The sequence below is a fragment of the Mobula hypostoma genome, chromosome 9 (genome assembly GCF_963921235.1).
Source record: "Mobula hypostoma chromosome 9, sMobHyp1.1, whole genome shotgun sequence".
Classification (NCBI taxonomy): domain Eukaryota; kingdom Metazoa; phylum Chordata; class Chondrichthyes; order Myliobatiformes; family Myliobatidae; genus Mobula; species Mobula hypostoma.
This window is the reverse complement of record NC_086105.1, coordinates 15,959,957-15,981,209: the sequence shown is the minus strand read 5'-3', so window position 1 is coordinate 15,981,209 and position 21,253 is coordinate 15,959,957. Positions and strand designations below refer to the sequence as shown.

General features: G+C 42.3%; 1 protein-coding gene across 5 annotated transcripts in view; it reads left to right on the top strand.

The window, feature by feature from the left end:
- The window catches only part of grip1 (glutamate receptor interacting protein 1), a 344,918-nt gene that overhangs the window by 177,484 nt on the left and 146,181 nt on the right, over positions 1–21,253 (top strand). For all 5 annotated transcript variants that reach the window (XM_063057778.1, XM_063057779.1, XM_063057783.1 and 2 more), the window contains exon 2: positions 16,048–16,128. In XM_063057778.1, the coding sequence (XP_062913848.1) occupies positions 16,048–16,128 (81 nt within the window). The remainder of the gene's footprint in view (positions 1–16,047; positions 16,129–21,253) is intronic.

Here is a 21,253-nt window from a genome sequence, read left to right as displayed (position 1 = left end):
CTGGCAACCAGGAGGCAATCTTGTTTTCATCCACAGAACCTCCTCTCTTGTTTCCTTAACTAACAAATCCCCTATCACCATTGCGTGCCCCTTCTCACCCCTTCCCTTTTGAGTCACAGAGCCAAACTCAGTGCCAGAGACCTGAACCCTGTTACTTTCCTCTGCCAGGTCATCCCCCCAACAGTATCCAAAGTGGTATCCAAACCTGTTGTTGGCGGGGGGGGGCACAGGGGTACTCTGCACTGGCTGTTTAACCCCTTCACCTTCCTGACTGGCACCCAGTTTCCTTTGTCCTGCACCTCGGGGTATAGCTATGTCGCTAGGTGTCCTATGTATCACCCCCTCCGCCTCCCGAATGATCTGAGTTCATCTAGTTCCTGCACCAACTCCTTAATGCAGAGTATTAGGAGCTGCTCCTACAAGAGGGGCATTCAGCTATACTACCTGGCATTCCTGCTGTTCTGACTGTGTAAGTATAAAGAAGGAAAACAATAAATAATCTGGGGGAGGGGGGGGGGAATTTTCCTACAGCTTTTTGCCTTCTCTCACTCAAGCCTCTCCACCAAATTGTCACGAATCAATCCCTTATATACTCAGTCAGGGAACCCAGTCAATATGTGGAAAATTAAAATCACCTACTGTCACAGCCTTGTGTTTCTTGCAACAGACTACGATCTTTCGACAAATTTATTCCTCTAAATCCCACTGACTGTTGGATGGTCTATAATATAGCCCTATTAATATGCACATACCTTTCTTATTCCCCAGTTCCATCCATAAAGCCTCACTGGATGAGTTCTCCGGTCTGGCATGACTGAACACTGGCGTGATCTCAATTTAAACCATACACCTGCCTGCATATTGTGTACAACCTTTGATTCCCAGTTTCTTCATAGTGTGTGTCTATATGCCTTTCAAACCTTGCTCTTGTATCTTCATATTTAAAAATATTTAAATTGCCTTTATCTTTTAATTTAAAATAACCTGGTTAAAATAACTGTGGGAATCATCATGATCATTATGTGCTGTGTCGGACGACCATGATTGTTCTTGGAAAATTTTTCGACAGAAGTGGTTTGCCATTGCATTCCTCTGGACAGTGTCTTTACAAGACAGGTGACCCCAGCCATTATCAATCCTCTTCAAAGATTGTCTGTCTGGCGTCAGTGGTCACATAACCAGGATTTGTGACATGCACCAGCTGCTCACATGACCATCCACCACCTGCTCCCATGGCCTCACATGACCATCCACCACCTGCTCCCATGGCCTCACATGACCCTGATCAGGGCAGCTAAGCAAGTGCTACACCTTGCCCAAAGGTGATATTCACCTCCTTTGGTAGAGGGGTGTCTTGAGCACTCCACCCAAACCATGACAATATAGAATTTAAAAATCATCAATAACTGAACATTTTCTATCAACTTGTCAATGCTGAGAATTGCAATTCAGTTTAATGGAGACTCACAACTCTAGTGGACTGTTGAATAAACAGATTTCCAACAGGATAGTGGGGATCCCAACTGATCAAGTCTAGGCTGGTGGAATCTTTGTGTAGTCTGGTGATGGAGTAGAGATCTATTTGTGCAGTATCTGTTCCTGAGCATTAATGGACAGTGTGCAGGTCTTCTTAAGTCTGGTGGTGTTATTAAGCACTGGTGATTTCCCTCGGAGCTGCTGTTCTCAGTCAGCTTCATTAAGACCAGTGAGTTAGAACCTGACCTGGAACAACTTCACTTGATTGCAGTAGGTTGATCAGAACTGAATAGCACAGAAGTGAGCCACTCGGCCCATCACATCCACGGCAGCATTTTGGCCTGTTTACAGTAATGCCACCTGTTCCATATTAACCATATATAACATATAACAATTACAACACGGAAACAGGCTATCTCAGCCCTTCTAGTCCATGCCGAACTCTTACTCTCACCTAGTCCCACTGACCTGCACTCAGCCCATAACCCTCCATTCCTTTCCTGTCCATATATCTATCCAATTTAACTTTAAACGACAACATTGAACCTGCCTCAACCCCTTCTGCTGGAAGCTCATTCCACATGGCTACCACTCTCTGAGTAAAGAAGTTCTTCCTCATGTTACCCCTAAACTTTTGTCCTCTTAACACTCAACCCATGTCCTCTTGTTTGAATCTTCTTATATTAGATCCATATCCTTGATGGGCAGTGCTTGTATCTGACTCCGCCACCACTTACTGTGGGTTATTTCACTTAAAAATGAAACTTGTCAATTAATCAGCTTGTCATTTTTTTTTTAAATGTTTTTTAAAAAAAGCAATGTGAGGAGTTAGCTACATTCCCAAAGCTAATTAAGCATTACTGCAGCTTGCTGCCTATATCAACGTTTGCACTTTTGAGGAGTCGCTTCAATTAAGCCTGACTTGGAGTGTCAATACCAGAGTTTTAAAACCTTTTGAACATAGCTTTTGATTTTATTGAAAATGACTCCACTAACTGGCAAATCATTCTCCAAAGTAATTTTCAGTCATTTAAAATTAGTTTTGTCAGGTGTTGGTTTAGACTCTGATTAAATGTTTTCTGTTGTCTTGAATCTATCTTCATCCTTTAATTAATCTTCAGTTGAACACTGAGTGTAGTCCTTTATTTAAAAGCATACCATGTAAAGAAGTTACTACGTTATGTAAAATGCTGTGTGATTACATTATTACTTTATAGTTTAGCACTTATTGACATGCAAAAGCTGCAGTGTTAGATATTAACTCACAGATCACCAGTTGACACACAAAGTGGAAACAACTTTTTGAGTCGTAGTGTTTTGACTTTATAGAAATATTGTAGTGAAGACCTGATTTATGATTGAAGAACAATTAACTGGTGTTGATGATTAAAATATTTGTCTAACTTGGAAATTTATATTTTAAAATGCAAAACATCTGAAAACCATACTTCGAGTAGATCCAGCACATAAACATTGCAATTTAAAAAAAATTTATTGTGATACAGTGTAGAACAGGCCCTTTCGGCCCTTTGAACTACAGCATCCAGCAGTCCCTGATTTAATCTTAGCCTAATCACGGGACCATTTACAATGACCAACGAACCTACCAACTGGTACGTCTTTGGAAGGAAACCAGAGAACCTGGAGGAAAACAATGGCGTCATGGGCCAAGCATAGAAACTCCGTACAGGAAGCTGCGAGAATTGAACCCAGGTCACTGGTACTGTATAGCGTTGTGCTAACCACTATACCACCATGCCACAATGTTTCCTCTGAGAAGTGTGCATTTGTGCGCACAAACACCTCTTGCTACTAGAGCACAGAGGAACTTAAACTGCGCACAAAAAGTTGTAACCCTCTGCCTCGGCGGCATGTTAGGTATATTTCACGATCGTACACAATCACATTTCCTTTTCCGGTTTCTGATGCGGACGGAGTTTGCGACGTTTTGTCTGCAGGCCTTAGAACTAGCTTATTTATACTGTTTTTATTGAAGACGTTATTCAGTGTGCACGTACACCCTATCCTCATTGTATGCGGGGGATATGTTCCTCAAAGTCGACGCATAATGTGAATAATTATTTAAATGGAGAAAATAGGGATGCCTTCTGGATGGCTTCCTAAATATGTTTTATCTGTAATTTATTCACATTTTCATACCAATATGACACAAAAGCAGTAGCACAAGGCATATTTCATCAATTTAAGGTAATATTCAATGTAATAAATCATAGGATACTAAGGTGTACAGTACTCACCAACAGTGGCAGGTGTGTTTGCTCTGGGAGATGAGTGGTTGTTGTGGTGTCAGGCAGCTTTACATGGATGAGGTGGATGGTTGTGTGTCATCAGGATCATCAAGGACAGCAAGGGGTGAAGGAAGACTCACAGAACTCTCAGAACTGCCGGCAGCAGGAGGTGACACCGCTTTGAAGAAAGTGGTGAGGGTTGTTTGCTTGGCAGCATTTTGTTTTTCAGCATAAATTTGTTCAGCAGAAATCGGTTCCTCGCATAACTGTGAATCCGCATTGTCTGAAGACGCATATAACGAGGATAGGGTGTATTGTTGTCACTTGGGCAAAAAATTGCACAGCACAAGATTTTTGCTCATGCTGGTCACTACAAGTTAGAGGGAACATTGCGTACCACCCTTGAGTAAATCAATTTACATACTTATATCTTTCCAGATGTATATAGCAATTCCTTTAGCAAATGTTCATTCTACAAATGTTTCTGTAATGCCATTGATTTTTCGGTATATGTATCTTTGTGGCGTTTTTTTGATCTGGTGTTTATCCTCTTTGTGTCTCGAAATACATCGTACCAAACTACTCTATGCTTTTTGTCTAGCCTTTTTAATTTGTAACATTTTACTGCACAAAGAGTTTTCAGTAAAATAAACCTTCCATAAATCATCTATTCAGCAGACTGTCTAGCTTTATTAACAAGAATCACTCAGCTTTGACGCAATCGGCAATCGCCTCTGATCTGGGCCGACATTTACGTGCCGGGCAGCACCTGATTAATTAACAACACACATCAAAGTTGCTGGTGAACGCAGCAGGCCAGGCAGCATCTCTAGGAAGAGGTACAGTCGACGTTTCAAGCCGAGACCCTTCATCAGTATCTAATTAATTAGCTTGTTTATTTCAGCATTTTTCTTAAAGATGTGCTGGGTGTGTTCCGGCCACCACTGTACCACTGCATTCTTCGCGGCAATGTATCGGTCCGCGGCCCAGAGGTTGGGGACCACTGAATTATAAGTCACTTATAAATCAATAGCGTCATAACGTTTGGATATTAAACACACAGTGCATATTTTCCTCGTATGAACATATAAAATCATTGCAACACACCAATATCGCTGAATCAGTGGGAGCCTTGGGCTTGCTTTCTTGCAACAAGACGGTCCCATCGGGGGGTGATGGGAGACAGCGATACTCGAAGGGGGTTCCTTATGTCCAGTCTATTCCGCAATTTAGTTTTCATTACATTCATTGCAGAAAACTCCGCTTCGCAGTGATATGGTGTTGGAAATGGAAGCAACGTTTTCAGTACTTTTCATGGCTATCTCAGGATATTCAGTCTTGACTTTGATCCAGAACGCCTGCAGAGATGTTATGTCAAACATACTTTTCAGCCCACCGTCATTTACAAGCTCGAGGAGTTGATGTTTTTCCCGCACTGACATGGCTGATCCACCGGGGACATTCACAAATGGGTCACGGATCCATTCCTTTGCACATCTTGGGTCACTGATGACCTCGCGTGCGTTCAAGTTCAACAGTGGGCGTGACAGGGAATGAGGAAAGGTGCAGCTGACTCATATTGTTTCATATCGCCAAATCATATCGTTTCTTCGTGGCCTGGTACCACATGATTTGCAGCCCAGTGGTTGGGGACTGCCGGTTTAGTATATGTCAAACTGGATGTAAATACTTCAGTGAACAGATTTGTGAAATTGAAGCTCCTATAGCAGTGTACGGTTCAAATGTATGCTTCAAAATAGCTGTGGTATCCACACGGCCTTTTTAATTTGAGGCCTACTAGGTTGAAACGGTGTATGTTTGTTGGAGGTATACAGATAAGGGGTCAAGGGTAAGTAGAGGTTCCTGATAGCAGGTGATTATTTATTTATTGATTGATTGATTGATCTGCAGCACGGAATTGGCTTTTCCAGCCCTTTGAGCCACGCCACCCAGCAATTTCCCAATTTAGTGCTGGCCTAATCATGGGACAATTTACAATGACCAATTACCCTACCAACTGGTAGGTCTTTGGAAGGAAACTCATGCTGTCAAGGGGAGAATGTACAAACTTTATGCAGGCAGTGGTGGGAATTGAACCGTAAAGCATTGTGCTTACCATTACGCTACCGTGCCGCCCCAGGGGTATGAATTCACAACGAGGGGAATTTGAGAATAAAGTTACATGCAGATTAGTTATGATGTAGATTGTTTTGAAAGAAAGAATTTGACAGACTCTTGAGGGATAATTTAAATGGTTTTGGGCAAAGATCAGAGGAATAAAGCTGAATGGACTACTCAAGGGTTCAAAGGTTAATTTATTATCAAAGTATGTCTCCTTATAGAGCTCCAGAAATTTATCTTCTCCAGATAGCCACGAAACAAAGAAAGAGCATGAAAGCCATTCAGAGAAAAATATCAAACCCAATCCCCCCTCCCAACACACGATCGTCAGGTCCCTTCACCTCCCCTCACACAGAACAAGAACATTGACCCTAAAAGCAACCCCTCCCCCACATAAGAAAATTAACAGAACACAACAGACCACCAACCCCCAAACATCCTCCCCTCCCACAACAAAATGGGAAAGGAACGGGTGATTTAAAAAAAAACCCACAGAATCTACATCTACAAGTCCGAAAAAGTCCATAGTTCATAAACGTAGAACCATGATACCATCTTCCGATATCACTGACATTCATCGATAGAGGGGGCCACCACACAGGAGGCCTACCCATCTCAGACATCCCACCCTGCAAAAGCTCATTTCAGGGAGGTAGCACTATCAATTTGTGGGAGACTTCCAGGAGAGGTGGGATGTCTGCAATAGAGTAGCTCCTTAGCAGCTAGCCAGCAAGTTTAAATAATGTTAGCTATGCTAATGAACGAATGACACCTCTTAAACTCACCTCAACATGTCTTTTACAGTCATTTAACCCACCATGGGCAATAGAAAAGTCACGGTTGCAAACAGTGCAGCGAGCAACACTGTCATTATTTTTGACCCCTATTAGGCAGAGGTACACGTTGGTGTAGTCTGGGGTGACGTACGATTTATATTTTCTTTTTTTGGAACACTCTCCCAGGACGCGCTCTCGCTCGCTCGCTCTCTCTCACTCACGCGCTCTCGCTTGCTTTCTCTCGCTCGCTGTCTCTCGTGATTGCTCTCGCGCCTTCTCGCTCACTCTCGCTTGCTTTCTCTCATTCTCTCTCTTGCTCGCTGTCGCGCTCTCTCTCACTTGCTTGCTCTCATTCTCTCTCGTGTTCGCTCTCGCTCTCGCTTGCTTGCTCTCATTCTCTCTCGTGGTCGCTCTCGCGCTCGCTCTCGCTTGCTTGCTCTCATTCTCTCTCGTGGTCGCTCTCGCGCTTTCTCTTTTGCTTTCTCTCTCGTGCTCTCTCGCTCTCAAAACAATTGATTTCCGTGACATTGTATATAATTTGCGGGCATCAGGGAGCCACTATTAATATGTGGGAGACTCCCAGAACTTCCGGGAGAGGTGGGATGTCTGTCATCTGCTACAGCGAAGGGCCAATCACAGACTTCTCTGCAGCGACCTACAGAAAGGCAGTTGTGCTGAACTCTCACTTGCTTTCTACATTCGCCTCTAATCTTGAAGAAAATGGTGTACACTTGATGGGCTTCATTTTGAGCTGTGTTCTTCATAACAGTTGAATTAATTCAGGACCTGAAGGGCCCGTGGTTCAGTAGAAAGTGGTGCTCTGGTCTGAGCACACATCAGGAGGTTGGCGGTGGCTGAGGTCACTGTGTATCTTTGAGAAGGATGGTACTGTAGCTCAGCATTTGTTGCTGCTTCTTTGCTTCAAGGGCCTGGGTTCGGTCCTGGCCTTGAGCTCCGCGGAATTTTCAGGCTCGCCACTGCGTCTGTGTGAGTTTTCTGCGTGCTCAGGATTTACCACACATTCTGGAATTGTGTGGGGAAGCTACTCAGCTACTGTAAACCAGTATATTTAAATGGCAACGTACTAAAAGAGGAACTGCTGAACACATGGGGGAGAATAGGTTTCAGAACTCAAAGTTCAAAATTAAATTTTATTATCGGAATACATACATATATGTCACCGCATACAATCCTAAGATTCATTTTCTTGCTGGCATTCTCAGCAAATCTATAGAATAATAACTGTAACAGGATCAATGAAAGATCATCAGAGCGCAGAATACAGCAAACTGTGCAAATGCAAATATAAATAAATAGCAATAAGTTACGAGAACATGAGATAATAAGGTAAAGAGTCCTTAAAGTGAGGTCATTTGTTGCAGAAACATCTCAATGATGGGGCAAGGGAGCGTAGTTATCCCCTTTTGTTCAAGAGCCTGATGGTTGAGGGGTAGTAACTGTTCATGAACCTGGTGGTGCGAGTCCTGAGGCTCTTGTAACTTCTACCTGATGGCAGCAGCGTGAAGAGAGCATGACCTGGGTGGTGAGCATCTCTGATGATGGATGCTGCTTTCCTACGACAGTGTTTCAGGTAGATGTGCTCAGTGGTTGCTAGGGCTTTGCCCGTGATGGATCCCTTAGGAAAATATGGAGGAGGGAATGGGACTATAGGGATTTCTGTGTTTAAGGGCCCACATTGACATGATGTTTCAAACAGTCTAGTGTCATAATAAGTGACCAAATCAATGAGGCAAACTTGTATTTGGTCCCTAATTTTTATCTTGATTAGAACATGGACTTTGTGCATTTTATTGTGAGAGCATTGGCTGCTCCTATTGACCACTGACAGGCTTGCCAGTAAATTAGAATGTTTGGCTCCTGTTTTTAATTAGTCAAATAGGTGTGTTATAGGCTAATATTTACTCTTGTCTGCTTTAGCCCCACTTCTGCAGCACTTAATTAAGATTAACTTTTCTCCAGGGATCATTAATGTGAACGATTAATGATAGCTGGGGAAATCAGGTTACCTTTCCTGAATGCCTAATTATACCCAACCGACACAACGTGGGTGAGCTTGGACTCGAGGATTGAGAGGGAAAGACAATTCAGCAGAAACTGCTTCAGGCCACTGTGATATTGAGAAGCAATAAATCAGACCAATTTGTAATATTTTACTTTAAACTTTGCTGTGCACATGTCTGAAGCACTTCAAACGTGTTAAATGATTCATGATACTCATTATGTATCACACTTCAGATGAATACCTGCCTCTGTTCAGTAGCCTCTGGTCCTCCATTAACTCTTCAATGGGATAAAATAAGGTTTAATGTCACTGACATATATCATGAAATTTGTTGTTTTGCAACAGCAGTACAGTGCAATACATAAAAAAGATTATAAATTACAAATATATATATTAATTTAAATAAGTAGTGCAAAATTGAGCAAAAGGAATGATTCCAGGAATGAAAGAGTTACTGTATGAGGAACGTCTGGCAGCTCTTGGGCTGTATTCCCTGGAGTTCAGGAGAACGAGGGGATCTCATAGAAACATTCCGAATGTTAAAAAGCTTGAACAGATTAGATATGGCAGTTATTTCCCATGGTAGGGGATTCTAGGACAAGAGGGCACGACTTTAGAATTGAAGGATGTCCATTTAGAACTGAGATGCGGAGAAATTACTTTAGTCAGAGGGTGGTAAATCTGTGGAATTCATTGCCACGAGTGGCTGTGGAGGCCAAGTCATTGGGTGTATTTAAGGCAGAGATAGATAGGTTCTTGATTAGTCGGGGCATCAAAGGGTATGGGGTGAAGGCAGGGGAATGGGGATGTCTGGAAGAATTGGATCAGCCCATGATTGAATGACAGAGAAGACGCAATGGGCTGAATGGCCTACTTCTGCTCCTATATCTTATGTCTTATGGTCTTAAAAAGGAGAACTGTATATACTAAAATATTCTCTGTATACACTCGGTGCTCATTATTTTTAAGGGATGGAGAACTTCTCACAAATACTAAAACATGCAGAGACAGGTAAAGTCACTGGTATTGGCACTAAGGTGGCAATGACATACAGATGTCAACTTGTCTGTGGGTGTAACAACTTCCAATTAACTTTCAAAGTCAAACTAAACCAGATTCAGGAACAACCTTGGGCCAAAGGGGATAACTTCACTTGCCCTTTCATTGAAATGTTCCCACAACCTATGGGCTCACTTTCAAGGGCTCTTCATCTCATATTCTCAATATTTATTACTTATTTATTATTATTTCTTTGGCATTTTGCAGAGCTAGTTGTCTTTTGCACAGTGGTTGAACGGCCAGGTTGGTGCGTACTCCCATTACAGTGATTATTCAATAATAGAGAGTGTCTGCAAGAAAAATGGCGACACGGTAGCGTAGTGGTTAGCACAACGCTTCACAATACCAGCGACCTGGGTTCAATTCCCGCCGCTGTTTGTACGCTCTCCCGTAACTGCATGGGTTTCCTCTGGGTGCTCTGGTTTCCTCCTACAGGCCAAGGATGTGGCAGTTGGCATGTGAATTGGTCATTGTAAATTGTCCCTTGATTAGACTTGGATTAAATTGGTGTGTTGCTGGGTGGCATGGCTGGAGGGGTATATTCCACACTGTTTGTCAATTTAAAACAAAAATGAACCTGACTCTCCCTCCCCCAATCCACCCCACCCCCCCCCCACCGCCCGGCTGAAGCAACATGCCGACTATTGATATTTTACAACTTGCTAGCTCAACGTATCAAATGCAATCTATCTCATGGCAAATAGGACTCATCATGGGAGTACCACGTTTAGCTCTGGTCACCTCACCACAGGAAGGATGTGGATACTATAGAGAGAGTGCAGAGGAGATTTACAAGGATGCTGCCTGGATTGGAGAGCCTGCCTTATGAGAATAGGTTGTGCGAACTTGGCCTTTTCTCCTTGGAGTGATGGAGGATGAGAGGTGACCTGACAGAGGTGTATAAGAAGATAAGAGGCATTCATTGATTGTGTGGATATCCGGAGGTTTTTTCCCCAGGGCTGAAATGGTTGACATAAGGTGCTTGGGAGTAGGTACAGGCCGGAAGTCAGAGGTAAGTTCTTCCACACACAGAGTGGTGGGTACATGGAATGCACTGCCAGCGATGGTGGTGGAGGTGGATACAATAGGGTCTTTTAGGAGACTCTTAGACAGGTACATGGAGCTTAGAAAAATAGAGGGCTACGCGCTAGGGGAATTCTAAGCAGTTTCTGAATCGGTTACATGGTCAGCACAACATTGTGGGCTGAAGGGCCTGTAATGTTTTGTAGATTTCTATGTTCTATGTTCTATCAGGAAATACAAGAGAAGGCTTAAAGGAAGTATCCTGTCACTACCAGAACCCCTAGCAAAACACAATTGACCTAGTGACAACTTGATGTAATTTGGTACTACAGTGGATTGTAATGATGTAATTCATTAATTAATGTCAGAATGGCTTTATTCATTTGGAGAATTGTACAACACCTTGATCCATTCTTTGAAACTGGAGCTATCAGCTCCACAATGACATGTTTGGCTAAGCTGGTATGTGTCTGAAATAATTGTACAAAAAAAAATCATAGATTCTAACCTAGTGCCAAGTTACCGACAGAGTTCTTAGAATTCATCTTGCCATCTGTCATGAAGGAAGAGAATGGATCATTTTTAGCTTTCTGGGTTAGCACCCCAAATTCATTCAAGAATGTGTTTTGTTCAAGTATGAGGAGCAAACTGTTTGGGCTTTTCATTATCCATCTTCACGGCATTTTTCAGTTCAAATGGCTAATGCTGCTTCTAGGACCGAGTGATAATTTCCTCTTTAAGTGCTCATTGTTAGTGATTGGTTTCAGTGTTCAAAGATTCAAAGTACATTTATTATCAATGTAGCATACAACCCTGAGATTTGTCTTCCTACAGACAGCCACGAGACAAAGGAGCACCACAGAACCCATTCGAAGAAAGCATGAAACACCCAACGCATAAAAAAGGAACAAATCACACAAACAGCAAAAAAAAACCCAGCAAAAATAAATATATATAGAACATCAAACCACAGAGTTATCGAAACAGTTTTGGAATGTTCAGTTCAGTTCAGTTCAATTTAGTGCAGTGTCACCCATTGTCATCTTTACTGTTGAGATGGGGTTTTTTATTCTTGTTAGCAAACTTTAAAATTCACTGATCTCAGAAGAGACTTGGCATTGCATTTACCTTTTACTAGTGGCATGTAGCTTTAGCTGGGGGGGGGGTGAAGGTGGAGTCAGGAACATGGGCAGGTTTGTGGTTACCAGAGTTTAAGTTCAAAGTAAATTTGTAATCAATGTTCATGCACGTCACCATATTCAACCCTGAGATTCTTTTTAAAAAATTTTTATTGAGATTCGCTGCAGATTATACCCTTCTAAACTCTTTTAGGTTTAAACAGATGCGATGAGAAAATGTAAAACTGATCCCATTTTTGTGCAAACATGATGCCTTTGCAGAACCAATACCACTATTCCAGGTTGATTCTACTGTACTTGAGCAGTGAAAGAAAAAAAAAATGAGGTTGCTGAAAATCTGAAATAAAAACCAGCAAATGGCAGAGAGATTCAGCAGGTTAGGCAGCATCTGTGGAGCGAGAGGCAATCAATGCTGCAGCTTTAGGTTCATATTCCCATATCAGTAACATTAACTGTGTTGGATCTGGAGATGTTTTCCGGAAGGCTCTTCAGAAGTCAAGCACGAGGCACAAACCTTGGGGTTACAGCTGTTTTATTAAATGTTCATAAGAAAGAAATAATGGTAAAGCAAAACAAGAAAGTAACAGCACTGTAGATAACTATTTTTAATGGTAACCAATTTACTGGAACAAAGTGTCTTTCTTTATACTGAAAGCTGGTTCAAACTAGACAGATACAGGAATCATCTCTGATGCGGACAGCCCGTGGGTCAAGGACAGTCTTGGTTAACACCGCCATGACCTCTCAGGCTTACGAGACAAAGAAACCGCTGACGTATGGCATCAGGCTATACCCCCAATTACTGTAAACCCTCTGAACCTTTACAGACAAATACAGAAGATTATACAAACAAGCATGAAGGAAGTTAAGTTGCAAGTTAAAAAAAAAAATTAGTCCCTAATCCAACAACTGTTTCTCCTTCCGCAGATATTCCCCGAGCAGCATTTCTAAATTAGAGGTTCTCAAATTGGAGTCCATGGACCCCATGCTTAATAGTATCAGTCCAGGGCATAAAAAAGTTTGGGAACCCCTTTTCTAAATGCTGTGATAGGAGATCTAAACTTGCAATCACTTTGTTCTGTCAAATTAGTGTCATTCCAAATATTTTTTAATGCAAAATCAAATATAATTTTCATTAAAAAATAAACGCAGTTGTTGAGCGATGTGTGAATTTCTAGCTTCCTTGAGAAATGCCAGAAAATTGCACTGCTAGGATCTTGAAAGATGGTAATTCTTTTTGTAAAGGTCAGTAAATACAGTGCGTACTCAGAATAAAAATGTGAGCTTGGCGTGACCAGCGAAAGGGACACAATTGTTGTTGAAACATGTAGCCATATTAAATTCAAGTTAATAAATAAGTAAATAAATTCCCAAGGTACTTCATTGTCACAAGTTAAAACTCATTCGAAACTCATGCATCATACCAAGCCTCATTGAGCTCACTGGTCAGCTTTGACTCTCTACCAACTTCAGTTTAAAATTCATACATCAGTCCTCCTTAACTCTGACTTTCACTGTGCTCTGCTTCTCAGAGGGAACATAGATTCCAGTTAATTGGGTTGTTGGTTAATTGAGGCAGCTGCTTATTTGGGACACTACGGCGCTTCACTGAGACGGGAGACCGTTGCGGAACAGTTTCTAACTAGCGTCAGTCACGTGCATGTCTTGTGGCCGTTAGACACTATACTGTGCTTAGAGCGAACAATTCAGAACTCTTTTGCACACTGCAGTTGCAAGCATTCAGGCTTGGAAATGCCAGAAACAGCTGGGAGCAATTTCACTGTTTCAACAAGTTAGGGACTATGAAGAATTTGAAGGTATTGACAATTATCTTGAATGTTACAGTGGAATTGAAGATTTAGAAGATGCCATCATCAGAAACACTGTTTAAATGCAGTCCGCTATCTGCACTAGGTGTCTGCGCTGATTTTGTTCATTTACAGTCAATCAAAAGAACATGTCAGCGTATACCGGATGAATTCCTCTGTCATTAACTCTTAGGAACTAATACAGTACTGTAATAGTTTCAGTAGTGTTCTCATTTATCCTGTATTGTATTTAAATATGTAATTTGTTACTCAGTTTGTCTTTTTTAATATACCTTTTTGACTATTTCCAAGAAACTTTGGCTAATTGGGGCAGTTGCTTAATTGGGCGAAAGTGTACTGGTCCCAGTGTGTCCCAATTAACCGGAATTGGGACTAAATACCACTGCCACTCCATACAAGTAAAATCTGTATTGAGCAGTGACGTGGATAACAACTAAATTGGTTTTGTCTGCTTTCATTGAGGATTCGAAGTTGAATTTGTCATTATATGCACAAATACATTTCTGCAGAGGTGCAATGAAAAACTTGCATTAGCATCGCAAGCGTCATGTAGGCAACATCCACAATTAAACATAAATTGATCATATATTGTGCACAATTTTATAAGAAAACAATTAGAATAGAGAAAAAAAAGTCCAATTTAATGTAAGGTAACAAAGTGGCCATAGTGTTGCTAAACTGTAGTGAATAGGCTTTTGCTAGAGGTTCAAGAACTGATTTGTTGAAGGGAAGTAGCTGTTTTTGAACGTAGTGGTATGGTATTTCAGGCTTCTGCACCTCCTGCCCAGTGGTAGCAGCAAAAAGCTTGCATGGCTCGGGTAATGGGCTTGAGTGTGGATTTAGACAATAGGAAGTTATGGAGCTGTGGCCTGATTGATCAGCAATTCCAATGAAACGTCTTGATAATGCATTAAGTTGAGCTGGATTACAAAGCTGCCAAGTAGCTTGAATATCTCTGACAGTTACAGATGTTCAAAAGCGTTCAACAGCTATTGAAAGTCATTTAATGTCTGTTATGAATACAAGAGTACAAAATTATGTATGGGTAGCTAGAGTGAACTGCTCGATTCCATTTTGGGTTATATGCCATATCACAGTGGTTCAACAGAAGTTCAGCTGTGTGGAAATTGAGGCTTCTGTAAGAGTCATGAATTTGTGGAACATAATGCTGGCTGGCATTTTGATTTCTGCCCAATTACTTTTATCCCAAAGGCACGGTGTTATGGATTACTTTTATCATTAGGTTTTTTCCCCCCTTTATTTTGCAGTCTTGCAAATCCAACTGTATTTTCGTGTTTTTAACAATTGTTGGCAAAAAAAAATTGTGGCTGTTTTTTATCTGTCACTTTGATTTTGGCTAATCTGTAAAGCCTTACTATTATTATGTTGTCTTTATGTAGGGTGATGAACCTTTTTGAGAGCATGTGTCCAAATTGGCGAAGATCTTCTCAAAAATTCTGTTGCATACCATAGCAATTTTGAGCAGAGATTAACATTGATTAATTAATTAGTAACAATATGTATTCAAACTTTTGTTGTTAATAAAAATATAACATTCAGATTGAAATAAATCAATTTTTTAAAAACCTGTTCATAAGTTATTAATATTAATTTTATTGAAAGCAATTGAGAAATGTTTAGAGGTGCTGAACTACATACAGTATTTTTATTTATTTTTAAAATTTTATTCAGAGATAGAGGCCCAACAAGCCCACGTCACCCATGTGACCAATTAACCTGTAGGTCTTTGGAATGTGGGAGGAAACCAGAGCACCTGGAGGAACCCCATGCGGTCCTGGGACAGCGTATACGAACTCCTTGCAGACAGAGGCGGAATTGAACCCGCGTCGCTGTAATAGGTGACTTCTGTGCTACCATGCGCTTGTGTTTACCGTTATTATCGTTGAATGTCCAGTGTTCGCTCACAAACGACAAAAGAAAAAATATAAGCAGAGCGAAGCCAATGGCAACTTCCTGACTTTTTACTATCCAAGTACCAATGTGTCCACCAGGTCTGTGAGGATTTCAAAGCATATTATCCAACCTCACATGTTCTCAGTACTGCATGACACGTTTCCTGTGGAAACACGTTACTGGTCTCATTTTGGAAAGGATCATTCTCTGCGTCATTTGGCGGTAAAGTCAATCATAATAGATCTTTTTTTATTATGGATGGTGTTCAAAGAAATGGGTGGGGGGGGGGCCGCCACTACATGCTGCCTGTCCACAAAATTTTTTCATGTGCCATTGGTTCCCCTGCCCCTGCCTCATGTTACCAACAGAATGATTTGATCATGATTCTTTTTGAAGTGTTTTCCACATCTCTTTTACTCATCTGATTTCATTTTACAGATGAAGGACCATATGCCAAATCTACAAACCAATCAAAAGCCACAGAAGGCACTTTGGCAGTCCGAAGACAAAGTATTGCAGGTAGGTCTGGTCTTTGATTCGATGATTTCTTCTGCAACTTTGCATTCTTTCCCAAAGTGGTGCTTCTGAAGAAGGAGTGTTTACGTGCACCCTAAGCCATTGTTATCAGGAAGAACATCATGTTGTGTACCACTCTGAATAGCCAAATAATTTCAAAGATGGAATCAACTGCAACAAATCAGTTAAAATGAATTTCTTTATTATTTTCTTTGTTTCCATTGAGCTGTGCGCAGCCTTCAGATTTACAAAGGTTACAGGCAGAGGAAATTACAGTGATGGGGAGGGGAGTGATATGAATGGAGCTGAAAAGAAGCTTAAGCATTTTAACATCAAACCATTCCTTGACTGCAAGTCGCAGTGCCTGGACGAGTAAAGAAAAGGACAAACAAGACACAGTGTGACAGGGGAGCAGAGTTTTGGATGACCTTGGGTTCAGAGAGTAGACCAATGAAGGTCACACAGAAGTGAGTGCGAAGTTCAAAGTGAGTAATAACAATGCAATGACTGAATGGTTCTGTATCACAAGCTGAGACCAGGCCAGAACGGGGCACATTAGAGGCAAAAATAAGTGGTTGTGCAGGTGCCATGGATGTGATGTCGCTTAGTTTAAGATCACTTGGATGGCTTAAAAACTGGAAGAGTCTCGGATTATGTAGTTTTTATTTGATTGAGATAAAACGCCTTTCCAGCCCTTCCAGCTGTGCCACTAAGCAACCCCCGATTTAACCCTCGCCTAATGATGGGACAGTTCACAGTGTCCAATTAACCTACCAACTGGTATCATCTTCGGACTGCAGGAGGAGACCCAGGCAGTCACCAGGGGAACGTCCAAATTCCTCGCAGGCAGCAGCGGGGATTAAACCCAGGTCACCGGTACTGGTTGTGCTAACCACTGCACTATTGTGCCGACACTTTGCTCAGAAAAAAACTGAGGTCTCTAGTATTCTTCCAGATGTTACAAACAGACAACTGTACGGGATAAAGTGTTCTAGTTGCTCAGCAAAGAACGCAGACATTATTATTCCTGAAAGTAAACATGTTCTACCTATTAACAATTTCTGGCACATCAGTGAAGATGATTAACAGCCTACTGGAAGTCAGTGGTTAGCTGATGGTTCTTGCAAACTTATTTGTGCCTGTCTCACGTTAAAGTTATGTCTTAACCTTTGCCAGGTTCTCAATAATGGGGGGAGTGAAAAATCTGTCTTGTGCAGACTTACTAAACAGTCTAAAGCTGTCGGCTGATTCTGAAGTCTTCTGAAATGAATGATGATTTGCAAAGCAATACTGGTTGATGTCAAAGTGTCCCAGGGTAATGAGAGTGGAGCAAAATTCAGGTCTGTCACTATCGCTCTCCACCTCAGCCCAGGTGTTCTATTCTTAGTGTGAATTGAGGTTCTTGAAGATGTCTGTGCATGAATTCCTTTAGTACAAGCTGGCCGTTGTGCACCAGCTGCCACACAGAATTGACAGAGTGAGGGCTATGCTGATGGTTGCCTGCAGGAAGATTGTACTCCAGACTCTGGAGCTTAAAGTTTGATTCTAATTGCTTGGTTTACATCCGTTCTCTAGCTGTAGCCCTTCTGTTCAAAGTGCAATGTCAACAGGGCAAATTCTTGACAGAAAGTCACTAGAAAAGGCATTAAAAACAAACTATTCAATTTTAAGAAGTTGTTTTTGGCTATTGGAAAAACGTCGGGTGTTCCATCGTTATTCAGTGCATTCCATCTGGGCATTGGAAAGAAATGTTTAATTATTATGTTGGAGCTGATATGCAAACCTTGTAAAATCCTAAAACATATTATTAGGAATGCTAGACTATGCTTTTCATTGTATTTAATAATCCACAACCAAACTCGCTATAGAATGAAGGGTAAACACAAAAGATTCTGCAGATGCTGGAAATCCAGAGCAAAACATACAAAATGCTGGAGGAACTCAGCAGCTCAGGCAGCATGAATGGAAAGGAGTAAACAAGTCGACGTTTTAAGACCGTAAGATATAGGAGCAGAAGTAGGCCATTTGGCCCAGCGGGTCTGCTCCGCCATTCAGTCATGGGCTGCTCCAATTCTTCCAGTCATCCCCACTCCCCTGCCTTCTCCCCATACCCTTTGATGCCCTGGCTAATCAAGAACCTATCAAGAACTTGGCCTCCACAGCCGCTTGTGGCAAAAGTTCCACAGATTTACCACCCTCCGACTAAAGTAATTTCTCAGCATCTCTGTTCCAAATGGACATCCTTCAATCCTGAAGTCACGCCCTCTTGTCCTAGACTCCCCTACCATGGGAAATAACTTTGCCATATCTAATCTGTTCAGGACTTTTAACATTTGAACTGTTTCTATGAGATCCCCCCTCATTCTCCTGAACTCCATGGAATACAGCCCAAGAGCTGCCAGACGATCCTCATACAGTAACCATTTCATTCCTGGAATCATTCTTGTGAATCTTCTCTGAACCCTCTCCAATGTCAGTGTATCTTTTCTAAAATAAGGAGCCCAAAACTGCACACACGACTCCAAATGTGGTCTCACGAGTGCCTTATAGAGCCTCAACACCACATCCTTGCTCTTATATTCTATACATTTAGAAATGAATGCCAACATTGCATTCGCCTTCTTCACCACTGACTCAACCTGCAGGTTAACCTTTAGGGTATCCTGCACAAGGACTCCCAAGTCCCTTTGCATCTCTGCATTTTGAATTCTCTCCCCATCTAAATAATAGTCTGCCCATTTATTTCTTCCACCAAAGTGCATGACCATACGCTTTCCAACATTGCATTTTATTTGCCACTTCTTTGCCCATTCCCCTAAACTATCTAAGTCTGTCTACAGGCTCTCTGTTTGCTCAACACTACCCACTCCTCCACCTATCTTTGTATCATTGGCAAATATAGCCACAAATCCATTAATCCCATTGTCCAAATCATTGCTGTACTCATTTTTGGGCTGAGACTTTACCTGGACTGGAAAGGAAGGGGAAAGATGTCAGAAAGAGGCTAGCTGGAAGGTGATAGGTGATACCTCTTCTCACCTGCCTATTATTCCCTCTGGATCCCCTCCTGCTTCCCTTTCTCCGATGGTCCACTCTCCTCTCCTGTCAGTTTCCTTCCTCTCTAGCCCTTTACCTTTCCCACCCAACCGATTTCACCTGTCACCTACTTGCTACCCTCTTTCCCCTCCTCCCACCCCACCTTCTTATTCTGGCTTTTTCCCTCTTCCTTCTCAGCTTCTCAGCCCTGATGAGGGGTCGTAGCCCTTAAATGCTGCCTGACCTGCCCAGTTCCTCCGGCATTTTGTACTTGTTGCTCCAGAATGAAAGGACAAGAATGGATGAGCAAAAATCTTCCACATTAATGGAAACCATGGCTCATAAACTGTCAAGGGAGGTCTTATTTGCCTTTTGCTTGACACAATACACACAAAAATGCTGGAGGAACTCAGCAGGTCAGGCAGCATCCTCTTCGAGCTGTCATCTCCCCCTCCTTCTGTTTTCCCCATGGTCCACTCTTCTTTACCTTTTCTACGTATCACCTCCCAACTTCTCACTTCATTTCCCCCTCCCCTCTCCCCCCCCCGCTACCCCACCCAACTACCTTCCATCTCAATTGATTTCACCTTTTACCTTCTAGTTTGTATTCCTTCCCCTCCAATTCTTATTCTGGCCTCCTCCCCCTCACCTCTCCAGTCCTGATGAAGGGGTCAGCCTGAAACGTTTGCTGTTTACTTCTTTCCACAGATGCTGTCTGACCTGCTGAGTTCCTCCAGCATTTTGTGTGTGTTACTTTAGATTTCCAGCATCTGCAGAATCTCTTGATCTGACATGATAATTTTTCATAACATGGAAATAAGGCTGGAAGTTGTATGCTGCAGTGGCTATCCTCCCAACTGTAATGTGACAATATTTCAGGAAATATTCTAGGCTGGAGCAGTAGTATAGAAACATAGAAAACCTACAGCACAATACAGGCCCTTCGGCTCTCGAAGTTGTGCTGAATATGTCCCTACCTTAGAAATTACTAGGCTTACCCATAGCCCTCTATTTTTCTAAGCTCCATGTACCTATACAAAAGTCTCTTAAAAGACCCTATCGTATCAGCCTCCACCACTGTTGCCGGCAGCCCATTCCACGCACTCACCACTCTCTGAGTAAAAAACTCACCCCTGACATCTCCTCTGTACCTACTCCCCAGCACCTTAAACCTGTGTCCTCTTGTGGCAACCATTTCAGCCCTGGGAAAAAACCTCTGACTATCCACACGATCAATGCCTCTCATCATCTTATACACCTCTATCAGGTCACCTCTCATCCTTCGTCGCTCCAAGCAGAAAAGGCTGAGTTCACTCAACCTGCTTTCATAAGGCACGCTCCCCAATCCAGGCAACATCCTTGTAAATCTCCTCTGCACCCTTTCTATGGCTTCCACATCCTTCCTGTAGTGAGGCGAACAGAACTGAGCACAGTACTCCAAGTGGGGTCTGACCAGGGTCCTGTATAGCTGCAACATTACCTCTCGGCTCCTAAATTCAATTCATGATTAATGAAAGCCAATACACCGTATGCCTTCTTAACCACAGAGTTAACCTGCGTAGTTGCTTTGAGCGTCCTATGGACTCGGACCCCAAAATCCCTCTGATCCTCCACACTGCCAGGAGTCTTACCATTAATACTATATTCTGCCATCATATTTGACCTACCAAAATGAACCTCTTCATACTAGTGTATCTAGAAAAGATGCTGCCTCAGGCCATAGACCTGGTTTCCTCCCAAACATTCCAGAATTGTGTGTGGGGTGGTGGTTAATTGGCCTCCCTACAGTGTGGGTGTGTGCCAGGAAGCTCACGGGGCGGTGGGAGATGTGGGGAGTTGAAATGAATGTGGGAATAGTGTAAGTGGGCCTCCAAGAGGTGGTTTGGAAGCTTGCAAGCCTTAATGACCCAGTTGGCTGGAGTCGGGGCTTTATGCTGTGGCACTTGGTAGGGTCACCCATGCCAAACAGGTCAAAGGGTAGAGGACAGACTAAGAGTGCCCACTGGTCCTCCAGGTTCAGGGATTCAGCTCAGGGCTAACAACACTGACTGGAAAAGAAAACTGTTATGGGAACAGCAATGAAGAATCCTTC